This window comes from Drosophila pseudoobscura, chromosome 4 (genome assembly GCF_009870125.1).
Source record: "Drosophila pseudoobscura strain MV-25-SWS-2005 chromosome 4, UCI_Dpse_MV25, whole genome shotgun sequence".
Lineage (NCBI taxonomy): Eukaryota > Metazoa > Arthropoda > Insecta > Diptera > Drosophilidae > Drosophila > Drosophila pseudoobscura.
Window position 1 is genome coordinate 22,243,284 of NC_046681.1, and position 23,765 is coordinate 22,267,048.

The 23,765-nt window shown below is 39.8% G+C and overlaps 2 protein-coding genes across 12 annotated transcripts in view; both read right to left on the reverse strand.

Moving 5' to 3' along the window:
* Nucleotides 1-1,716: 1,716 nt before the first annotated feature.
* Nucleotides 1,717-7,657, reverse strand: LOC6902943 (uncharacterized). Of its 6 annotated transcripts, XM_033380518.1 has the most exons (4): nucleotides 7,448-7,655; nucleotides 3,262-3,454; nucleotides 1,970-2,106; nucleotides 1,727-1,909 (listed from the first exon to the last, which is right to left on the reverse strand). In XM_033380518.1, the coding sequence occupies exons 2-4, from the start codon at nucleotides 3,366-3,368 to the stop codon at nucleotides 1,752-1,754; spliced, it is 402 nt and encodes a 133-aa protein (XP_033236409.1). In that variant the 5' UTR covers nucleotides 3,369-3,454; nucleotides 7,448-7,655; the 3' UTR covers nucleotides 1,727-1,751. The 6 variants fall into 6 exon arrangements, 5 of the variants coding, with proteins under 5 accessions (XP_033236412.1, XP_033236409.1, XP_015034928.2 ...); XR_004469380.1 differs by lacking the exon at nucleotides 3,262-3,454 and having other exon boundaries at nucleotides 1,729-1,909; nucleotides 1,970-2,231; nucleotides 7,448-7,653; XM_033380521.1 differs by lacking the exons at nucleotides 1,970-2,106; nucleotides 3,262-3,454 and having other exon boundaries at nucleotides 1,717-1,909; nucleotides 7,448-7,656.
* Nucleotides 7,658-12,732: 5,075 nt separating this feature from the next.
* Nucleotides 12,733-23,765, reverse strand: part of Fas3 (fasciclin 3) — a 95,978-nt gene continuing 84,945 nt past the window's right edge. The window contains exons 5-7 of one of the 6 annotated variants that reach the window (XM_033379404.1): nucleotides 21,199-21,229; nucleotides 14,636-14,984; nucleotides 12,733-14,065 (exon numbers count right to left, since the gene is read on the reverse strand). In XM_033379404.1, the coding sequence (XP_033235295.1) occupies nucleotides 13,829-14,065; nucleotides 14,636-14,984; nucleotides 21,199-21,229 (617 nt within the window). In that variant the 3' untranslated portion in view covers nucleotides 12,733-13,828. Of the gene's footprint in view, nucleotides 14,066-14,202; nucleotides 14,263-14,635; nucleotides 14,988-18,127; nucleotides 19,587-21,198; nucleotides 21,230-21,697; nucleotides 22,269-23,765 lie in introns of those variants that run through there. The other 5 variants (XM_033379403.1, XM_033379405.1, XM_033379407.1 and 2 more) reach the window with 5 other exon arrangements.

Genomic DNA, 23,765 nt, shown 5'->3' on the forward strand with positions numbered 1-23,765 from the left:
TAAATTGACTCTGCGCCTCTCTCTGTGTGTCCTTTATTGATCGGATTGCATTTAATTGGAACATTTTATTAGTCCATAGATTCAGGGGGGCACTCTCACCCCCCCCTCTGAGAAGGAGGAATATCAAAAAGGACTAAGGGGGGGGGGGGGGGGGGGGGGAGATTTTAAACCCGCAAATCTTATGGGCAGCAATATTTTATTTATGCATTTTTCGAAGGTGTTTTAATCGTGGAAATTGCTGAAAAATTTATTATGAAGAGCTTATTACGTACAGCCAGGGGCAAAGCACAGCTTATTTCGTGCAGATAAAAAGGATTGAAATGAATACCCAGCAACGAGTCACATACGAGTCAAATGCGAGACTTAACCGGACAAAACGCTCGCACTCGGACCCGCATATGATAGAAATACGATACTTGTGTCGTTCGGTTTGTGGCAGTGAAAGTATCAATTATGAAAGCTCGCAAAGGAATCGTTTGCGAGACTTTTCGATATCATTTGCGAGCCTTTTGCGAGGCTTTTTCCAGGCTTTTATGAGCCTTTTGCGAGCCTTTTGCGGAACTCTCGCAAAAGGCATGTTTGTTGGTTTGCTAGGTAAATACACCTCTGCACATATACACAGCCAAATTCATACACCTCCACACCCAGCTAATTTCATACAGACATCTTATTGCATACCACCGTTTCGGATGCCTGCTGATCGGAAGCCTGCAGTGGCATATGCCTGCATTATAGCGGTATTTGTTGGATCCGTAACCCATTGTTTGCCCTGCTGATCCTTATCCCCACACACACACACACACACACACACACCCATACATATGTACAACCAATTTGTGCCCCCCACTGCCCCTTTTGTGCCACATGCCAATTGTTTGAGGTTTCCCGCCTTACCAGGTGTCCATCAATCAAACGGAGAATGCAATGCCGCCCATCCCCCTGTGGGGGCATATTACCATCCCTCTCTAGCTGTCAACCAATCCATCCATCCATTGGCGCTCTCTCTCTCTCTCTCTCTCTCATTCCCTTTTCGTCATTGAGCCATCGCGCTGCCAATTTTCAAATCAAGCAATTTCGCTTTTGAGTAAAATATATATCCATGGCACTATATCAAGCGTCAAACCCAACGAACCGCAGCCTCAACAAAGATATTTCACCTCCCCCCCTCTGACACTCCCCCCTCCCTCCACCCCTTTGCTAGCCCTTGCTTTTCTTTTAAGGTCAAATGACAGTTGTAGTTGTAGTTTGAGGTTCAGGCAGGCACTTTGTCCTTGCTTCCTTCCTTCCATCCCTCCCACTTTCCATCCCTTTCACCAGGTGTAAATTATAACGCCCTGCTGCCAGTAGCAGATCCCCAACTGCCACGCCCCCTCTATATAGAGAGGAACACGCCCCTGTTGTTTTTGGCCAGGTAAAAAGCCATCCAGAACGTCACACAAAAAATGACACTTAGCGACACCATGATGCTGATTTATGGCTTAGGCAATGAGAATTTATTGACTTGGCAGCGGGTCAACGGCGACATTTGAACCCCCGTGTAATGCCAGGTATAACCACATGCCCCTCCCACACCCACTCCCCCCCTCTCTCTCCCTTGAGAGGAAGAACATTATAACTGATTTAGTGGCCAAGAAGGAAACCTTTAAAGGGGATAATCGGAAGATCTAAGGGTTTGCGAATGCTTTAAGGCATTGAAGGTCTAAGAGGCTTCCCCTGTTTCAATCAATGCACTCGTTTTATCTTGTATTTCCTTATAAAATATATAAACTACACAATAGTCTGGTCATTGGTGGCAACAAATCAGTCGGATGGCACACACTCGCTCGCCGAGCTGTTGAACACGTCCGCGCCAGAGGCTGGCCTGCGGATAACCGAAACTCCCACGGATTCTCCTCCACTCCAAGCTGGCCTGCAGGTCCCCAAGGGGCAGATACTTTAGAGGATGATTTGCCGGACTAAAGATACATACATTCAAAACGTTTTGAGCATCCAGTTTCTCGTTCAGCCCACGATCGCGCCCCAGGATCATGTCGTTGTAGATGGGACAAGCATTGCCATCGTCTAGGGTGAGGTCCTCGATCACGTGCCCCCGCTTGAAGGCAGGTCCTTCGTTAGAGGGAGAGGTAAAATGTTAAACTAGATGTGTAGTGTGTTGTGGGTAGTGGGTAGTGCTCGTCTGTGTGTGATTGTGAAATCCAAACGAGTATCTCGTCTGGCACTTCAGGCAGTGACTGCTTTTCCCCATGAGATATGTTTTCGAGTACATAGTGGGATAAAAACCAAAAATATTATACGACATAGTGGGCTATATTTTATGTGATTTTTCTAGTATTAATCTAGTATTCTTATGAGCGTGTCTAGTAATTTTGGTATTTTTTCTACCTTTCTTCTGGTATCATTTCTATTATTGTTTTGGGTTTTAAAATGTTTATATTTTTTCTGGTATTTTCTGGTATATTTTTAGTATTTTTCTGGTATTTCTGTGGAATTTTGTGCTTATGCCAACTGCAGTTTGTTTTCAGCCTTGTTTCTGCCGCTTTAAGGAACTACTGCTTGAAGTGCCTATAAAAATGTAAAACTTTCCAAAAAGTCACTGCACAAAATGGTAAATTTTGCTATTTATATTTTTGGGCCTCTCTCTCTCTCTCCCCCCGCAAAGCAACAATAAAAAAGAGAGCTACAAAGAAAGAAAGCGAAATGGAAATGATTTGCAACAACCTTTCGTTTCTCCATCCGTCCGTTTCGCCCTCTGTTCCTCTTTGGCGACACTTTCCTTCACCCTTGCTCCGCTCGAAACGTGACAAAATTAAACCAATAAAATGGATGAAATACAAGCAAAAGGAATCCGGGGGAAAAAAGAAAAGCGAAGTCGAAGAAAACTAAGGGGAAAACGATGGGGAAAATCAGGGAATAATTGCAGGCGGGGAAGGGAATTTGGGAGTGAGAAAAAGTAAGGGAAAAGTAGGGATACCCTTTGAAGAGAAAGAAGAAAACCAGCTCCCTCTCACAGCGTGGCTTAGCACTTAATATAGGTTTTCATTCTATTTAGTCACTCAGTCAACGAATAGAAATAAGTCCCAAAAACTAGATATATTTCAAAAACAATTCCGATCTTTATTCCAAATTTTAAACGAAGCATCTCCCTGTGCCACATTCGGAGGCGCCCCAATAGGCCCCGCTCCCCCGTCTGATTCGCGGCTGAGGCTGTAGAATGGTCAATGGCTGTGTGTTGCAGTGACTGGAAGGAAGGCTAATATTTACCGGTACAATTTTCTTGAATATCTTGAAGATGGTTTGGCCCAGGGCCAGCGTGCAGCTCCACAAAGCTTGTGATCCGTGAAGTCGTAGGACTGCGCGATGGCCATCATCAAGGATCAACCGAGGATGCGTTTCAGTAGCCTCTGCCCTCACCGAAGACCCCATTTCCATCAGCTAGGCGCCCCCGAATGATAGCCTTTGATTTGGCCAGTAATTTATAATGAAAAGAATTTATATTTTGACAATAATTTGTATGACTTTAGATGCAAAGAAAAGTCGACTTTTCCAGACTGCAAATCCCTTGAGAAATGCCACATACCCCGCAGAAGAGAAGGAGCCACAGTGGGCAGGGAGGCAGTGAGGCAGGCGGCAGGCAGGCAGGCAGGCAGCTGTACAATAAGTGTAGCATAGTTTTCTGCGTGGCAGCATTCCGGCTACCTTTCGCTTTTCTTTTCGTGGCACACCGTAATGCTCCAGATACACCTGCCCCCGCCCGTGCCCGTGCCCGTGCCCCTGCCACCTCGCGTTGAAGCGGCAGCCTTCGCCTTGGCACACATTTTGTGGAACACATCTCTCTCGGCCCACTCCGCCGTCATTGTTTGCCTGGGCGGCCGTGTGTATGATGTGGAAATTAAATACTTTGCTTGAAATGCTACACGCTGACGGAATGGAGCAGGGGGAGGGGCAGGAGCAGGGGCAGGAGCAGAGGCAGGGACAGTAGCAGGAGCTGAGGGGCAGGGGGGGGGGGGCTGGGCGACTGACAGACGGAAGACGGGCCCTGACAGGCAGCGAGGCAGCAACTTGTTAGCGATGCTCCCCCCCCGCAACACCCCACCCCCCCCTGCCCGCCCTTTGGCTGTTGTTGCCTCGTTTTCGCTTTTCCCTTTCGCATTTCGCTTTTCGTTTAAATTGTGCAACATTTCCGAGATGCAAAGATGCCGCCGCCTGCCTTTGCCTTTGCCTTTGCCTTTGCCTCTTCGTCGAGTAATTAAAATGCAAAGCAAAGTGCAGCAATTTGAGCCTAATTATAATGGCAACAGCAGCAGCAGCAGCGGACAGGAGCGACAGGGAAATCAACAAACAAACAACTAAATGGGGGACAAACAGCAAAATGGTTAGCCCCAACGTGCAACGGCCAATATCGTGGCACATTTCAACGCAACATTTCCCAGAGATGCCAGACATTGAGACTTTCTTAACGTTTTCAATTTCCGCCTCAAAGCCGCAATGGGAGAAAGAGAGAGAGCAGGAAAGAGAGAGGGGGAGAGAGAGAGAGAGTAAAGTGTGGCAATTGAAAATTGAATGTCACTCGGCGTGGACATGGCCACAGACCCCAAAAACATCCTAAAAGCTTAGACTTCGAGCCGCTGAATGCACTGAGAGAATAATTATGGATACTACGATATATTTCGATTAACATGCAGACGATAACGTTACATGTCGATAGCCATAAAACGTGAAATATTATTTTGATCAAAACATTCTAAATAAAACTTTAAATAATTTTTTAAAAATTTATTATAAATATAAATAATTATAATTTATAATATTTTTATTATTATTCCATTGTACTATAAATAAATCTAAAAAATATGTACATACATACGATAATTTTGATCAAAACAATTTAAATTTAACTTCATAAATATTTGCGTAATTAATAATAAAAATATATAATTATATTATTATTCCATAAAAAGTACTGTAAATTTAATCTACAGAATATATAAATATTTCCTTAGTTTTCTGCCCACAATCGGTTGATCTAGATTTATCCACTCCCAAATTCAGGTTTAGCACAGCTGCAGTTCATGGGTCAAAGTATCTCTCAAATGCAGTTCATTAAAAATATTTCCCAACTCAAAAATGTCAATAATTTTCGCTGCTTTCGCACATTCAAATACACTGGCAAAAATAGCTCGGAAATGAGTGAAAATACCACAAATATGCGGTGAGTGAAATATATTTTTGGTGGATAAATATTTAATGTGTCATGAAATGTGCGGCAGAGAACATTCCAGAAGGGAAGACAGAGGAGTTTTGTCAAAATAAATACGAAAAAAATGCCATTCGAAAGGCCACAAATATCTGGAATATTTTGGGAATATTTAGGGATGTATGAATGAATATCTTGAATATTTAGAGAATATTTAAGGGTGTATGAATGAATATCTCGAATATTTAGGGAATATTTAAGGGCTCACGCTTAAAGTTGCTCTAAACTTGGGATATTTCCATCATTGAATACTCGAAAAAGTCTGGAAATACATCATTCATTTCACACTCACTCTCTTTATACCTCTCTCTCTCTCTCTCTCTCTAACTGAATGAATGACTGACTGACTGACTGGCCGATGGAACAGGTGCTAAAACCCAAATGCCAAAAGTTTATTTGATACTTTCTGCCCCACCCGAAATAATTCTGTTGTTTCCCTTTCACTCTTTTACTCTTTCTCTCTCTATCTCCCTCTCCCCCCTCTCTCTCTCTCCTGCTGAAGAAACTTTCGACTTGTTGCACAGTTGTAGCCAAGGACTTGCGTGTGATTTTTCCCTGCCAAAACCTTAATTAATTGTGTCTCTGCCATAAATGTATATATATTTTTTTGTCCAACCACAAAAATATCTTCAAGGGAGAACCGGGAGGAGGAGCAAACTCTGAGATATAATTAAGTATGCGTCCTGTTGCCCTTTGAGGCAGCGTCGCCACCGAACGCCCACTCGAACGCCCAAAAGTTTGTTGTTTTTTGGTTGCTTACACACTTTCCCCTCAACATTTTTTTGTTGTTGTTCTCTTTGCCGCTTTGCTTTTGTTGTTTTTTCCGTTGTATTTTGTTTTATTTTCAAGTTTTAATTTACGCATTTTCGTGGCAATCAAGCGTAATTGCAGCAGCAGTGGGGTTTCTCTGGTTTCTCTGGTTTTTCTGGTTATTTATTCGCTTGAAAAATGTGCCCTCGCTGGACGGAAGAGAACAGGAAAACTTTGGCTAATTTGCATGGAATGGATGTGGCGGCAGGACAGGGGTTTTCCTTGAGTTTTCTTTTGTTTTTAATTTTTTATCTGGTTTTGCTTGGCGTTTTTTATCTCTTTTGCTATTTTAAAATCGGACAGGCAGGCAGGCAGGCAGGACCTGTTGCTACTTACAAAACGTCTGGCAAATAAGTAGAACACACACACACACACACTGCCACACACACATAGGAGGCACCTCAGAGTGGCACATTATAAAGGACATGCAGGGAAAAAAGCTTGCTGTGGCACAGTTCCTACTTGCCACACAATTCTCTTAAGGAGCCAAAAGCCTTAAGAGTTTATTTCTGTTGGCAAAATATTTTAGTTTTTGTTTAGATCTGGATGGAATATTTGGAGTGTTTTCTCGATTGAAGCCTTTAAAATTTAAACCATTTTCAGTTCTCTTAAAAGCTCCACACCCCAAGGCTACTCTTTGCTCAAGGCTTTCGCTCTCTTAATGCTGCCCCTTCATTCAGCAAAGAGCCAAAGCTTTGTGGATGGTAAAGCTCTTGGGCTAAGGAACAGCTGTTTGTTTCAAGGGAGAGCTTTTACATTTTGAACACGAACGGTGGGTGGGCGGAATTATTTTCAAGTGGCAGATTGATTTAAGTGGGCAAAACGGTTTTCATTTCATTGCTTTGTAGAGCAGAAATTTGTTTCCATAATTGGATACATTTTGATGTAGAATAATTTCAAAATTGAATAAAGGGCATGAAATGCATAAAATATCTTTTGTAGTAAATATTTAATGGTTTACAAATCATTTAAGGGGTTTAGAGACACCTTGAAGGTACTAGTGGGCTTAAAGTTGATTGAAGGTACGATTTTCAGGGCAGTGCCAGGATAATTTGGTTGGGATTTGCCTCTGCGAGCAACGATTCAACAAGTTATACGATTCCATCATCACTTCCACGAAATCAACTCTTTTTCACCCAATAAACTTTTCTTGTTTTGTATTTCTTTATAAAATATATAAACTACACAATAGTCTGGTCATTTGCGGCAACAAATCAGTCGGATGGCACACACTCGCTCGCAGAGCTGTTGAACACGTCCGCGCCAGAGGCTGGCCTGCGGATAACCGAAGCACCCACGGATTCTCCTCCACTCCAAGCCGGCCTGCAGGTCCCCAAGGGGCAGATACTTTAGAGGATGATTTGCCGGACTAAAGATACTTACATTCAAAACGTTTTGAGCATCCAGTTTCTCGTTCAGCCCACGATCGCGCCCCAGGATCATGTCGTTGTAGATGGGACAAGCATTGCCATCGTCTAGGGTGAGGTCCTCGATCACGTGCCCCCGCTTGAAGGCAGGTCCTTCGTTAGAGGGAGAGGTAAAATGTTAAACTAGATGTGTAGTGTGTTGTGGGTGGGTGGGTAGTGCTCGTCTGTGTGTGATTCTGAAATCCAAACGAGTATCTCGTCTGAAACTTCAGGCAGTGACTGCTTTTCTCCATGAGGTATGTTTTCGAGTACATAGTGGGATAAAAACCAAAAATATTATACGACATAGTGTGCTATATTTTATGTTATTTTTCTAGTATTAATCTAGTATTCTTATGAGTGGGTCTAGTACTTTTGGTATTAATTCTGCCTTTATTCTGGTAGAAAAGAAAGGTGAAAAATCTTATACAGTGAAGATGTTGTGTTTCTACCACAAAGAACAAAATTCTACTATAACCATGAAAACTCATAGCATTTTCCCACAAATTATTGCTTCCAAACGATGTTTCCTATGAGAGACACTAGATCGTTTCAGTTCCAGTTCTAGTAAAGTGTCTTCCTTCCGACTTTTAGTTGAATTTGTCTTCCTCCGCACTGGCTGTTCCATTTCTCATTCCATTTCTACGCGTTTTAGAGTCACTGAACCATTCCCTATTCCAAATTGAATTAAAACACAATAAGAAAAGAGATTCCCTTTAGCTAATTTGTACATTTTTACAGCCTTCTACCGATATTCCTTTTGCTGTATTTCCACTTTTAAACATAGATTTCTTTACCCTTTTTTCGATTTACTTTTTCCTTTTCAATCCTTTTCAATTGTTGCTCCTTTCACTTGAGGAAACATCTGCTACAAGAAAAACTACAAGCGATGTTGCACGAAGCAACTTTTGTGTTGTATATTTTTCAGGATATTTGTTTATTTCCACCTCCAAGAAAGAGCTCTCTCTCTCTCTCTCTCTTGCAGTCTCTCTTGATTGCAGATTTTCTCTCCCTGTTTGCATGACTCTTGATTTTGGATTTTTGTTTGATTTCTATTTGAGTTTTGTGCTGCTTTTCCACGTGCTCCACGCCCATTCCTCCTTCCAGGCACCTTGTGTGTTTATCTAATGACTGTTGTTGTGGTTTTACAAGCTGTTCTTACGAGGGAATACCCTCGACGTGAAGGGTTATACCATAGGAAGTGTTGGGCACCCAACCAGGAAAGGAATAAACTTGGAGCTTCCAGGGGAAGTGTGGAAAAATCCACAAAAATATAGAAAAAAGAAGCTAGAATGTCCCTCTTTCTCCCTCCAATCTCAATCGATTTAGAAGGGTATCGGCTGCTTCGTTGCACCACCCGAAAGATGCCCCTTCCTTTGGTGTTAATATTGTTCCAAGAAATGTGAAAACTTTTTGCGACTGGCTGCCGTTGTTGTCGTAGTCCTGGGGGGTGGGAAAATGTATGCAGATTGAGGGAAAACTACAATTTGCCAAAGTCAGATATGGAATAAACGAGTTTTATGGAATGAAAGGAGTTTCCAGAGGAGTTTCGGCAGGCAGCTTCTGCTGGGGGAGTCCTGCAAGGAGTTATGTGTGCTTTTTGGGGTCTAGTTGGTGGCCTAAATCGTCATGGAGATGCAGACGTTGGATTTTGTAATTGAATCAATGACTGGGACATTGTTTATTAATATCCAATTAGAGGGGACAACCAGAGGGAAACCTGAGCTGAATTTTGAACTGATTTACACGAATACGAGCGCACGGATATACGGATACACGGATACGGAATCCTCATAGTTGGCCGATTGTAAATGGCAAACTAATTAACCGAAATTAATGCGAAGCGCGGCACGGGCCCGTTCTAAGCCGGATTACATAATTAACAAAATGCCTTGTGGCTGGCTGGCTGGCTGTCGCTGTATACAGATTCCAGGTGAACGATTCCAGGAGCATAATGGAGGGGGCTCTACAGCAGGAGGTGGCTTGAATGGAAGCTGTGATTGAAAACCTAATGAATGCGTAGTTATAGAATAGAGAAGCAACTGAAAGATTCAAGATTTAATTGAATATTGAATTTAGTTCGAATTCGAATTTTGAATGGAAAGCGTGAATGAGATGCATTGAATGCAGATTAATTGGAAATTGGAAATAGCCACATATAGAGGCACAGCATGTAGGGGAAGGTATGTAAATAGAACTTAGATCTCCTTGGGCTTCTTGGGCTACTAAAAGTCGGCACTCCATTCGTGAGGGGCCTGTATATGCACTGCATGTAGAGGAAGGGATTTACATATAACTTAGATATCCTTGGGCTTCTTGGGCCATTGCTGAGACGACGTCCAATGCCTCGTTTCCTTCGATGCCTTGATGGCTGAGAGCGATCCGTATTGCATTCGTTATGCTTAAGGGCCTATCAGGGCTTTGGCCTATTATTTCGTACAATATCTTGGCCTGCTTTCCCTGAGAGATCTCTTGATCTAGAGCCGATTCTGGCTCTCGCCTTGGGCTTTACCCTTCGGCCTGGTCAAAAGTGATTAAACATGTTTAAATATCAACTTTCAAAATTCAAATAAAGATCCAATTTTACTATTAAAAAATATTTAAGGCTTCAGCTTGCTCTTGAGGTGTTACGCCAACCTGTAATTTATTACATCCTTAATTTCGTATCTTATATTCTTATGATTATTTTATGCAGGGAGTGCCTCAGAAGGAATTTATTTATTTCGAATTTATTTATGTTGTATTTACTTATTTTGTATTTATTAATTTTTTTATTATTTATTTTGTATTTTTTTAATTTGTATTTATTTATGTAATATTTATTAATTTTATATTTTGTATTTATTTGTTTTCTATTTACTAATTTTGTATTTATTTATTTTATATTTATTTGTTTTTTATTAATTTATTTATTTTATATTTATAAATTTTTTTTTATATATTAATTTTTTTTTTTTATACATATTAATTTATGTTTTTTATGCTTTTTTTTTAAACCTAAACTTTTAGAGCAATTTACATACAAGTTTTAATAGAAACCACTCAACCGAATCTCTTGTAAATTAATAGACAACTTTTTTAGTAATATTCTCTATGGTGTCACTTTTTTTAATAGTGTCACATAAATTTAAAAAAATAATTTGTTTACCCAAAAATCAATTTATTTTTTCTTTAAGTGCTCCCATTTTTTACCAACGACCACGTGACATCATAGCAAATATATTAATTTACTTATAGTAACCCCTCAACACCAAATATATTGTATAATATACTATAATTCTCCCCTGACCAAAAAAAAATTACCCCACGCTTTTATTTCAAGTAACATTCGCTCGCAAATGTTTTATTACATTCCCGCCTTTTCCATTTTCCATTTTTTGCCACCAAGTCGGTTTCAATGTACAGCCTTTGGCAAACAACAACAGCAAAAAATCTGCAAAATTGTATTTTACTTTTAAACAGTCTGCGCATAAAAAAAAAAACAATATATAACTACTGTTCCTAAAAAAAGACGAACGATTCTTCGGTCTGTGTTTTTTGTGTCTAATGTAAAAATGGGACGCTTCGGGTAACGCGCAGATTTTGAGCTTTATAAATTGAAATGTCAGAAAAAGTTGAGAGAGGGAGAGGGAGGGAGAGGGAGGGGGAGTCCTCCAGTCCTGACTGACTGACTGACTGACGGACTGACAAGCAGCCACAGCCAGATACTCCTCGAGCTGCAGCTCCAGCTCCAGCTTCAGCTCCTGTTCCAGTTCCAGCTCTGGTTTCACAGTCAGACAGAAACGGCAAGTCAACTGCAAAATCCCGTTGTTTGCCTTCCGTTTTTCCTTTTGGGGCATTAAATATATATTAAATATATAAATTGCATTCCTTCTGTGAATAATAAGACATGATTATGGCTGTTGTTAGAGGTCCTTAAATGTTGGCTTTAGACGGGATTTGTTTGGCTCAGCTACAGACTATAATTGGCTATAATTTAGTAGATAATTTAGTTTAGTTGAAAATGTCAAAGGGATCTTTATAGACGGTACATGTAGAATCTACATAATCTCGTAAATATTTCGCTGAATTTTCCTATAAAAAAAAGTCCACAAAAATACAGACAAAATCTCCTTGTGCACATCCATTGGAAGCTCCTCTCAAGTAACGATATTGTATCTGTGGCAATATAACCCTTGCTATTGCATCGAATTTTCCCTTTGGTAAAACACTCTTGGAGCCATTCAGGTGTGTACGAAATTTGATTTCATTTATAGCGAATTTCGTTGACAGAAAAAAAGTGCACTTCAGCTTTTCCCCGAATAAAAGAAGGACCCAAAAAAACACAAGGAACTTTCTTGTGGACGCTCAGCGGAAAAAAGTGTAAATAAATGCCCAAATAAATGCCGCTTAAATTTAAGAGCCCTGCTGTCCATTGGCATTGTCCAGGGAGGGGTCTTGGAGTCTTCCAGCCCAGTCAAAGGGCTAATAAAGATGCCTGCCACAAACAATTGCAATTGCAATTTCAATTGTCGTAAATTTGACATTTCATTAAACATTCAGAATGCAAGGCTCCAAGGCACAACAACACAATGCTCGGCAATATTGGTAATTAAACAAATAAAATTCTGTATACTCGTCGTGCGAGTGGATGTTCATCTCAAGAGTTATTATCCGAACAAACACGAATGTGGGATAGCTGTGTGTGTGGGTGTGTGTGTGTGCTGTGGCAGACACATGTTGCATTGACATTGCCATTGGGGTGCTGGTGCTGTTGATTGTTTGAAATTAAGTATACGCCTACGAGGCAACTGTCAGGAGCCTTTTTGTGCTGAAACAGAAATAAAAGCCACCAAATGTGGCAGGCGTTTCCTTTGATAATTGATAGAAGGAAATGGTATTTCCCCAATTTGTGGCACAGGAAATACAGAGCTTCCCTCAGAGCATGGCAATTGATATTCTTGAATATTGAAAAGTGACTAACTTTCTTTCAATGGTCAAAGGTGTGAAAAAAGGCTGCTTTAAATTTCACTTGGAATGAAAATGGTTTTCTGGGAATATTTTCCAAGGGTTTTACTACGAAAATTCATCTTACCAATTACTGTGGACCTTTTGCTTACGCTGAATATTTTTTGGTATATTTTTGATGAGGAAAAGAAGACCTTGAACCTTTCGATGTCCTTCCATCCGAAGGGGAACCACTGAGAGTACTCTTATGCTTCCTGCTGCGGCCCCCAAATGCTGCCCCATTCCTCCTTGAACAAAGAACAAAACACCCTCTACGTATTGGTAAAGAATTTTATTCAAAAAAGTGTTCATGGTTCGCGCTTAACTTTACAATATAGTACAAATGATAACTTACAGAATACTCGAGTACGAAAATCAATCATCATCATGAAAATACATAATTAATTCATGCACTTAACTTAATCAATTATCCATTAATACACATATAATTATAATTGCGTGAATTGCATTAAATAATAATAACATTAATCGCCAGTTTGGGTGTTGCGTTGAATGGAAAATGAATGCCAAATCGACTCAAAGAAATCCATGAAAATACTTTTGTAGCAGTTTTTTTTTCTTAATATTTTTTCATTCGAAAAGTGTACTATTTTTTATCTTAAATGCTTTGCTCTGGCTGTTAATTTTGAATTCCAAAAAAGGGGCATACAAATCATTTGGGGTCTCTTTAGGGGTTTTCCTTAATTTTCTTTGCTTTAATTTTTATGTTTCTTATTTTTTTTGCCTTAAATTTATTTCTTTTTTTTTTTTAGCTTAGTTGCGAGACATTTATGTAAATAATTGAGATTTTTCAAAATGCTTTTCTCTTGCCTATTTTATCATTTTTTTTTTCGCTTTTGCTTTTATTTTTATGTAAATTTTATTTATATTTATTTTTTGTTTTTTCTTTTTCTTTTGCAAATGTTATTTTTTGTTGTTGTAAATTTGATTTAATTTATTTGTGGGCAGGGTGGAATCATATATTGTGAAAGGGGGGGTAGGAGGGCGTGTCTAGTGTCAAGATTTTCTGTGCAGAGATTCATTAATTTTTTTAATGGTTTTTTTGTGTGTTTTTTTTAGTTTTACATTTCTTTAGATTTATTTAGTACACATACACATTCGAAGAAGTTTTTGAAAAACCACTTTATAATTTATTTATAATTTTTTATTTTTAATATATATTTTTTTTGTGTTTTTGTTTTCTTTCTAATTTTTAAAGTGGTTTATGTTGTATGTTGTATGTTTACGTGTTGCATTGGGTTCTGTTTTTGTGTGTAATTTGTTGCTGCTGCATTTTGTGCTTTAAGTTTTCTGTTTTTGTTGTTTTTTTTTGTTTTCAGCCTCCCAGGGGCAAGATTTTTAGGGCTAGAGATTACTTTTTGCCATCGGCTGTGGCTGTGGCTGCGGCTGCGGCTGCGGCTGTGGGCTTTTGCACATAGACTATTTCTGCGTATTCCGTTGAATTTTTACCAGATCCTTCGAGGCCAGGTGTTGTTGTGGCGACGGCAGGTCCTTGAGATGCTGCTGCGGCTGCTGCAGGCGTTGCTGTTGTTGCCGTCTCATTCGCTGGCTTTAGTACAAGTTCAGCATAGACGAGTTGTTTGTCTTGCTGGGGATAGGTTTTTGCAACACAAAAAAAAGCAAAGATTAGTTTCCAGTTATTGAATATTAATATATATATTTGAAGCAGAAATATGTATATTTTGGAATCGTTTTTGTGGGGTTTTCATTGCAATACCTTTTATGAATCTTTTTTGGCCTTTACTTAAAGGTCCACACTGGTGATGTGCTCTGCCAAACTATAGCCTTTATTTTGCATACAATATATGTATATACAAAAACGTTGCACGAATATATAGTTTTTACAATATATATAGTTTATGCATGCGTAGAGAGCGAAAAAAAGTAGCAAAGAAAATGTTGTTTTTTTGTTTTTGGTGAGCATAAAAATAGCAAAAAAGTAAATTAAGTACAAAATTAATTTTTTCGCAGCCAAAAGCGCAATTTTTGCTATTGAAGCTATAGATACATCTCGCTCACACACACAGGCACACATTAGAAAGTGAAAGAGAGGGGAGTATAAGAAGAGGGATTCGGAAAGAGAGAGGGGAGAGGAGAGGAGAGGTTTGTGGGGAAAATCGAAGAATCTGAGACTTTTTTGCTCTTGGGTTGGTTGTACCTTTGGTTCATTGTCATTGCCATCGATGGCATTGCTCTCCGGTGTGTCCTGTTCGTTGGCCAGGGTCAGGGCCGCCTCTGCCGTGGTCTCCACATCCTTGTCCTTGCCTTTCCTGGCATCCTTCTCGTGGAAACGCTTTAATATGGCCGCCGCAAAGGCTGGCAGACTCTTGGCCTTCTTCTGCTGCTGCTGTTGGGGCTGTTGCTCCTGGGCTTCCTGCTCATTGCTGTTGTTGGCCGATGACTCCTCTGTGGCCGACACGCCCAACCCGCTGCCGCCCATTGTTGTGGTGGCTGCCGTTGTGGCCGTGGCGGTTGAGGTGGCCTTAATGTCGGCGCTTTCGGTGTCGCTGCTGTTTGTATTTTTTTGTTTGTGTTTTTTTTTGGTGGTTTTGAAGGATGGTTGCATGATTTCGTTGGTGACATGAGAGTGTTTTTGTTTTCTTTAGCTACTTAAGCTGCTGTTATACGACAGGGCTTCCACTGAAGGACTTTTTAAGGTCTTTTTATATGCCATTCACACTTTTTCATTAAAAATTATCTCTAATTAAAACGAGGGGGAACGTTGTGAGTTGCTGCGGACACCGCAACTCTACGGTTATACCCGATACTAAGTCAGTATGGCCCTCCTCCGGCAGACGCCGCTGATATTAAACGACACGACAAAGAGTGCGTGCGAGAGAGACAGAAAATCAGTCTGAGCGTGACGTCGGGCGCTGCGTAGCCACTGCAAATTGATTTGTTCCTTTTGGCTATAAAAATGATCTGATCTGATCCAGATTCAGCAATCTAATAGATATGGTCATTATCTATGATTCTGCGTTTTTAGTTTTCTCAAATCTGCAATATTGTGGATGCAACAGATTTTCGTCCTTTGTGGGGGCGGATGGGGGTGGGGCGAAATTCTGAGATATACGTTTTATAGTGGCATCTTAAAGGAGTGTGTGTACCAAATTTGGTTACTCTAGCCTTAATAGTCTCTGAGATTTGTGGTTGCCTCAGATTTTCGTCCTTTGCGGGGGCGGAAGGGGGTGTGGTGAAATTTGGACATGAAACGGTCAAGGTCCGATATCACAGGAGTGTGGATACCAAATTTGGTTGCTCTAGCTCTTATGGGTTCTCAGATCCTTGAACTCATATTTTGCAATTGGCAAAACCGACCATGAAACCTGTGTGTTAGAGTGAGACAGAGCGAGAAAGAGTGAAATTGTTTTCGTGATTCTAGCTATAATAATTATACGATCTGGTTCAGATTTGGCGCTCTGTAAGATATAGTCATCTTCTACGATTCTGCGTTTTTAGTTTTCTCGTATCTTTAAAATTGTGGATGCCACAGATTTTCGCCCTTTGTGGGGGCGGAAGTGGGCGGGGCAAAGTTTTGAAATATTTTTGTAGCAGTGACATATCACAGAAGTCTGGATCCAAAACATCGTTGCTCTAGCTCTTATAGTCTTTGAGCATTAGGCGCTGAAGGGGACGGACAGACGGACAGACGGACAGACGGACAGACGGACGGACGGACAGACGGACAGACGGACGGACGGACAGACGGACAGACAGACATGGCTCAATCGACTCGGCTATTGATGCTGATCAAGAATATATATACTTTATAGGGTCGGAAACGATTCCTTCTGGACGTTACACACATCCACTTTTACCACAAATCTAATATACCCCAATACTCATTTTGAGTATCGGGTATAAAAAGATGCGAATATCTCAAAAGCAAATTATACTAAGGCACTAGAGAGTTTATTTTTTATTGCGTGTACATGTGAATGGCTATCTTCATACAGATGGAAACGGGATTTTACGTTTACACGTGAATGGTTATATTTTTCGGCTTAAAAAATAGATTTTTTCACGCTAACATGTGATTGGCAATATTTTCCTAAAGAAGAAATTCAGTTTTTACGTTAACATGTGGAGAAAAGCTCTCAAAATTACAAGAAAAAATTAAGTTTTTACGTTAAAATGTGGAGAAATGTAAAAAAAATTACGATTTTGACGGCTACACGCGAATTTTGTATTTTACTGATGGAAAAATAAATTTTTTAAGAGTTTCCAATTCAGATTTGTACTTTTTCGCGCTAACATGTGAATGGCAATATGTTCTCAAGAATGAAATTATGCTTTTTACGTTAACATGTGAATGGCTTTAGCATTTCGCTGGGAGAAATCGATGGGAGATTACCAATTCTTGAATATTTTCTGCCTCAGGTGCACTGTGGAAAATCTTTAGGGATATTTTTTCAGGGCCCTTGGGTTTCCCGCCCAAAAAGTGTCGGTGAAAAACGTATCGTGTAACAGCAGCTTTATTTATGTATAAAAATATGTCATTTTTGCTGTGCAGTCGGGTTTTAGTTGCAATTTTCGAATGGGGGAGAAAACTCCCGCCCAAAAGTGGCCCAAAAACGTGTGTCTGTGTGTGTGTTTCGGGTTAGTCGTTAGTCGTGTGTGTGTGTGTGTGTGTGGGTTAAAGGTCTCTCTTTTCTGGTAGTTAGTGGCATAAGAACTGGTGTGTGTTTTTTTTTTTGGGTAATTGTTAAATCTACAAAATAAATGTTTATCCCTTAGAACCAAATAATTGTGTTAGCGGCAAAAGCGAGAAGGTTTTCTTTATTGTTTGGCCCCTAAAATCAGCTTTAACTAACATAAAGTTTAGCTGTGTATCTTTGTATCTTTCTATCTTGAAAGCAGCTTTCATCGGGAGGTTTTTCCCGGAATATTTGAAAGGGCTCTGGGCCCGAATTTGACCTTCAAATTGCATAAACCTAAGCCTAACATCTGACGTCTCTTTACCCTACCAATCCCCCCCCCACTTAACGCTCTCTCTCTCCCTCTCTCTCTCTCTGTTAAATTGAGCGCATAAATTGCTTTCATTTCGCTGGAATGGTTTTTCATTTATATTCTATAAATATTTTTGCCTCATTTGAATGTCTGCCTGCTGTCTGGGCGGCTCAACAAGTACTGCTTGGTGTGTATCTGTGAGATACTTTTGTGCATCTGTGTGTGTGTGTGTATTTGTTTCGTGTATCTGTGTGTTAGTTCTCTCTCAATACGCTTATGAATGTGTGTGTGTGTTTCCATGCCATTCAATGGATGGATTGAAGGATGGATGGAAGGATGGACGGGTGGGTGGGGTATTATTGTTATGGAAAATGCAAAATTGTTAGAAGAGAGCGAGAGAATTTCCTCGTTTAGGCTAGAATTTCCCCATTTTTCGCCAAAATAGGCTTTACATTCATTCCAGGACAATGCACACACGCACACACACACACACTCGCAAAAACCATAGAAAAATCCAATTTTTGTCTCAGATTTTAACAATTGTTTTTTTTTTATTGTTGTTAATTTATTAAATATATATGGTATAAAAAAAGGAAAATTAACTTTTATCAAAAGTTCCTACATTCTACAGCTTAGCTTTTATTTTTTAAGGAAATTAAAAATAAAAAATATTTTTTTTTTTGACCAAAAAAAACTAAAAATATAAATTTAATTTTTTTGCTCTTAGGGACACGAAAGTACAGCGAACACTCTGCACATGACTTTCACTACTGCCAGTACAGTACTAACTACTAGTACGAGTCACTAACGTAAATACTTGTGTGTGGAGACAGAGTTCTTTTTTTTTTCGATGTTTTTTGTTTTTGTTTTTGTCATGCAATCGGTTTTGGATACGATTATTATTCGATAATAACTTAATTTCATGCCTACAACAAAATTTTCATGCCGTATGAATCTGTATCTGTATCTGTAGCTGTATCTTTATTTTGTGTGAAAAGCAGGGCTGTCATGAGTCTTGAGTTCTGAAGCTTAAAGCCTACATTTGGAGACAGTTTTGTAGCGGAAAATCAAGGGAAATCGTAGAAGGAAAGCGCGGGAGAATGAGGTCTGAGGAGTATATCTAAGGCACTCGAACACTCCTTGTTGTTTCCTGGGAGTTGGTTAATGTTTAAGGCACTAAAATGAACTTAAAACTTATCGTTTTTCAATGAATCTTGAGGTTTACCGAGTCGTTTCTATGAAAGGAAGGAATATATTGGTTACTGAAACCCCACATCATAAGAAAGATACATTTTGTAGTATCTTTAGAGCAGATTTCTAGGTATTTCATAGCAGCCAAAGATAGACAGAGCTCTGATCTTTGATCTATCAAATTCAGGATTTCGTAGGGGTTTTTGGGTTGGTCTCTGAGGGGCATCCCTGCTGACACTGCTACAAAACTGGTCCAGTCCCTAATCCTGCAACCGAATTTCCTGTGCCTCAAAGCAGGAGCAAATAAATAAATATGACACACAATGACGCACACACACGCACACACACGCACACAATCGTTGCATTCTCAGATTTCCGTTTCCTGTGGCAGCTTTGGCGTCGCCATTGTCGTCGTTGCCGTCTCTGTTGGTGTTGCTGTTGCAGGCACTTTCTTTTGTGGCTTTGGTGGTGTGGCTGGTGGCGCCATCGCCGTTGCCTTGCCGTGTCCCGACAGCAGCATAGCCTGCTTTTCGAGCAGCTCTCGCTTATCCTTTGGCAGCCAGCGAGCGAATCGCGACTCGGGAATGCCCAATTGGTTGGCCTTCTGCAGTAGATCGGAGTTTTCGGTGGCCAGTGGCTCTGTCTCGGAGCTGGCCGAGCTGCGGGAATTGCGGCCGCCTGCCTGGCTCATCAGGACACTGCGCAGTGGTCGGGTTGTGGGATTATAGACGCTGCTCTCGCGATCGGTGGCATACTCGAAGGAATCATCCTCATCATTCGTGTGGCGCCTCTCCACGGACATACGCTCCAGGGGAATGCCATTCCCATTCCCATTCCCATTGCCGTTGGCTTCTTTGAGCTTGCTGGCCCCCAGCAGGGTGATGCCGTTGGGTGTCTCTAGGAGGGCCACATTCTGGCCATGGTTTTGGCCACCTCCCAGCTCGAGCTGCTTGTCGTTCTGCCCGTCGCTGTGTTGTGCGGCAACGAAAGTTTCACAAATGTCGCGGGACACAGTGGGGATTTATATATATATATTTTTTGGTGGAATGTTTGTTTGACAGTTTCGTTGTTGTTGTTGTTGTTTGTTGTCCATATGAAAGTAGTATAAAAGAAGAAGACAAAACATAACAAAAAGTTTTTTTTTCGGTTGGTTTTTTTGAGATGATGCATTAGCAAAGTGACTCTAAAACTCTATGTTTTTTTTGCTTTGGTTGAATGACGAGTGGTACAGCAGCGAGACATTTTTGACATTTTTGGTTTAGTGAATGAGTGAGACAGAGACAGAGACAGGTTTATATGAGGTTTAGACAGTGGGCGGGGGAAGACAGAGAGACAGACAGAGCGAGTGGGCGAGACAGAGATATATAGAGGGAGAGCGAACGAACGAGTTTGTTTGTGTTTTGGCTAACTAGCGAGTGGAGGCAAACGAACGAACGAGCGAGTCATGAGCGAGAGCGAGCGAGCATACGAGAGCGTGTGACAGCACAGGACGAGCGAGTGAATGTGGGTGTGTGTGTGTGTGTGTGTGTGTGTGATTGTGGGTGTAGGCATGTGGCAGCGTGAAAAAGGGGATTTCTGGTCATTTCTGGGATTTTTCAAAGACCAAACATGACATGACTTCGAAACTGTACCAAATATGCGTGTGTGTGGGTGGGGTGGCAATTTATTTTTAAGTTTTTTTCAATTTTCTTTGTTAATAGCGAGAACTGAAACGAGTTATCCCTTTTCCGAGGAATTTCCGATCATTTCCTGGGCTTCCATTTGCCTTTTGTTCGTCTCCGCTGGCTTTGAGTTTGTGTCATGCACACGCCATGTATTTGGTTTGGTTTTTTGTTTCTTGGCACAGAGCCTCGGTGTACTGTGAATTTTGTTATTGGATTCTAAGGACCAAAAAAGACCGATTCAGGCCCAAGCCGGCTTTTTGGTGATGCTCAATGCAGTTCTTTGATAAGAAAAAATGACTAACTAAATTTTTAAAACCATATTCTCTAGATAAATAATTTTCTTTGAATTTTTTTGTACAATTTTCTGCAGTTTTCGAGAGACTTTTCCAATGTTTTGTGTGCTTTTGTGGGTGTGTGTGTGATTGTATGTGTGTGTATGTATGCAAGTACTTAGGTTAAGATTTTTGTTACTAAAAGATCTATGAACTAACCTAAGAGATGTACTATTTGATGGATACATGAGAGAGAGCTGCTTCTCTATGGAGATGATGGATGATTGATGATTGCTTTTGGTTACGGTAAATACTTGAAAATTAAAGCCACTCGAGAGACGCATGCAAATAGACAAACAAACACACATCCGAACTACGCAAGATACAAGATACATATTTGATTGATTGATTGATTGGTTGGTTGATTGATTGATTAATGGTTATATAGTAGAGATAATGGGTATCGAAAATTAACATAGAAAGCAAATACCAGCAGATACCGTCTTTGGGGGATTAGTTGTGGATCAATGTATGGCCTGGACCCCGTTTCTTGCACTTTGAACTTTGAACTTTGCACTTTGTATTTTGACATATGTATGCATGTTTTTTTTTTGTTAGCTAAATGGAGGGTTTACTGTACTTACGTTTCGTTTGTGGGCGTCTTGATTGATTTACCTGTGAAAAAAGGGAATACAAGAAAAATATTTATTTTTAATACAAGTTTTTTTTTTAAAGAAAGTTTATATATTTTTCTAGATGATTAATAAAAGATGATTGAAGGGAGAGCATGTGGGTGTGTGTGTGGAAAGGCAACATCATCATTATCATCAGCTATTGGAGCCCCAAAATCACATAAAATTGTTTTAATTTTTTAACTTTAAAAATACATATATTTTTGTTTTTATTTTTGTTTTCGTTTTTGTTTTTCTCTTTACAAATTACTAAAATTACAAAAAGAACAGCAGAAGAAAATTCAAAAATTAAAATTAAAATAAATCGAATATTTTCTACAAGCCAAGTTAAAAAAAAAAAAATGCAAAATGCTGGCAGGTTCAGAGCTTAAATAAATACAAGGACAAAAAATCAATATTCGAAAAATACAATATTTTACAAAAATTAATTAATTTTGTATATATATTTTTGTTTTTGTTTGTTTATTTTTTAGATATTCGAGACGGTAGTGGAAATTTGAGATTCACTTAAAAAATACTTGGCCCAAGGTAAGGTTTTTCTTTTATTCAATTTTTGTGTTCCTTTTTTGAGATTTGTATTATTTTGTTTATATTTGAGAGCAAAAAGTGTTTTATTTTGTTTCTGGTTTTCATATCCCATTGGCTTAGAGCTAAGGGGGGTGGGGGGTCTAAGGGGCTAACTGGCCAAAATGGGGGCGTCCCGAAGGAGGAGTCCCAGTCCTAGACAGATGTATTTGGGGGCTTCGGGGGTGCCTCCACACCGCCGGCGCCATTTAAATGCGTCTGGCTGCCGTTTCCGGCGGCTATCACGGCCGCCGCAGTGGCCGCTGCTGTTTTCTTCAGATCGGCCTTCTTCTGGGCCTCCAGCTTGTCCGTTACCGGGGGCGTGGCCTCCTCCGACTGCTGCGTGGTATCGATGTGCTCGTCGCCATTATCCTGGCCATCGAGCTCCTCCTCGTCGTTGAATGCCGGATGGATCTGGGCCTCCGAGTCGGGACCGATGTCCGTATTGAGGGTGGCGCCTGCAAAGAGCAACAACAACAAGAACTAACATTTAGCTTCGAGTGTGAGAGAGTGAAAGAGCGGACAAAGAGAGAGCGAGCGAGCGCGAGAGAGAGGTTGTCGCTCGAAGAAGAAGCCAAATTTCCACAGATTTTTCAGGTTTTTTTTCAGTTTTTTTGATGTTAGTCCATTTACCAAAAGAAAAGCGGAAAATACAGAGAGATTAAAGATAGATTTTTTTAGAGATTTATAAACACCGAAAAGCAAATAACAAATTTTTAAATACAATTTTGTTTTGTTTTTGTAATTTTTGGTACATTTTTTGGTAGATTTTTGAAACCAATTTTTCGTTTTTGATGTTAGCTCTTTTTGTTGTTGCCATTTTGTAGACTCTTTTTATTTGGAGAGTTTTACAATTTGTGTGTAGAGATATACGGGTACTTATATTATATTTATGGGCGGTCTTTTTTGGGGTTATTTTTAACTTATTTTCACTATTTTTCACTTTTATTTCCTTTGGCGATTGTATGGATTTGTTTCCATGTCAAAAGATTTGTAGTTCGTTAACAAATTTATTCATTTCTAAATTTATTAAAAATTGATTCGAGACGTTAATGGGAATAAATTTGTTGTTATACAAATTCTAGAGGTCTGAGGTTATTGTTCTTCGATAAATTCATTTGTACTTTATTTTATATAATAGTCTTGAGTATTCATTTAATTTTCTGATTTTGTATTTTTGCTTTTTATTTTTTGTTTGATTTTTAGTTTTTAAATGTTAAAATTCTGCTTTTTGCTTGCGTTTTGTTTTTTGTTTTTTTTTTCCTAATTAATTCGTTCTTGACCTATTTTTTTTTTTAATATTTTGTCTAAAAAAATATATATATTTTTAAATATTAATTTTTTTTTCTGTTTTTAAATGTTAATATTCGTTATTACCCTATTTATTTTTTAATTTTTGGTTGTCAAGAATTTTTGTTTTTTTTTTCTTAAACATTTCTATGTTATTTTTCTGCACATACAATATTTTCTTTATAATATATGCCGCCATATGTATTGCACATTTATTTCCTTTTCTGTATTGCTCTGATCTTTCCCTGTTAAATATATCCCCCGCTTACCCCCTAAATCCCTCCCCTGCTCCTCTGCTCATCTGCTATTTTATTTTTCCCAGCAAATAATATTTTTCAGACAGTTTTTTGTAGTTTGGAATTTAGTTTCTCCCCTCATTTTCACATATTCCATCACATAGTATTCCCCCCCCCCCCATTCAACGTCTTGCTCTAAGTAGTTTTTCCTGCCATCTTTTTCAACGGAAAACTTCCCCCCGTTATGGGGGACGGAGGGGTGGAAGGGAAAAGTCAAGTGAAATTTTTTTAATTAGATGAGTTTTTAGGGCTGCCTGCCAGCTCCTTGCAGCAGCTCCTTGCAGCGGCTCCTTGCAGCTCCTTCTGGTGGTGGGTTAACGCTAATTAAAATTTAAAAGCCGCACAATGTGTCGAAAGTAAACAGCCAAG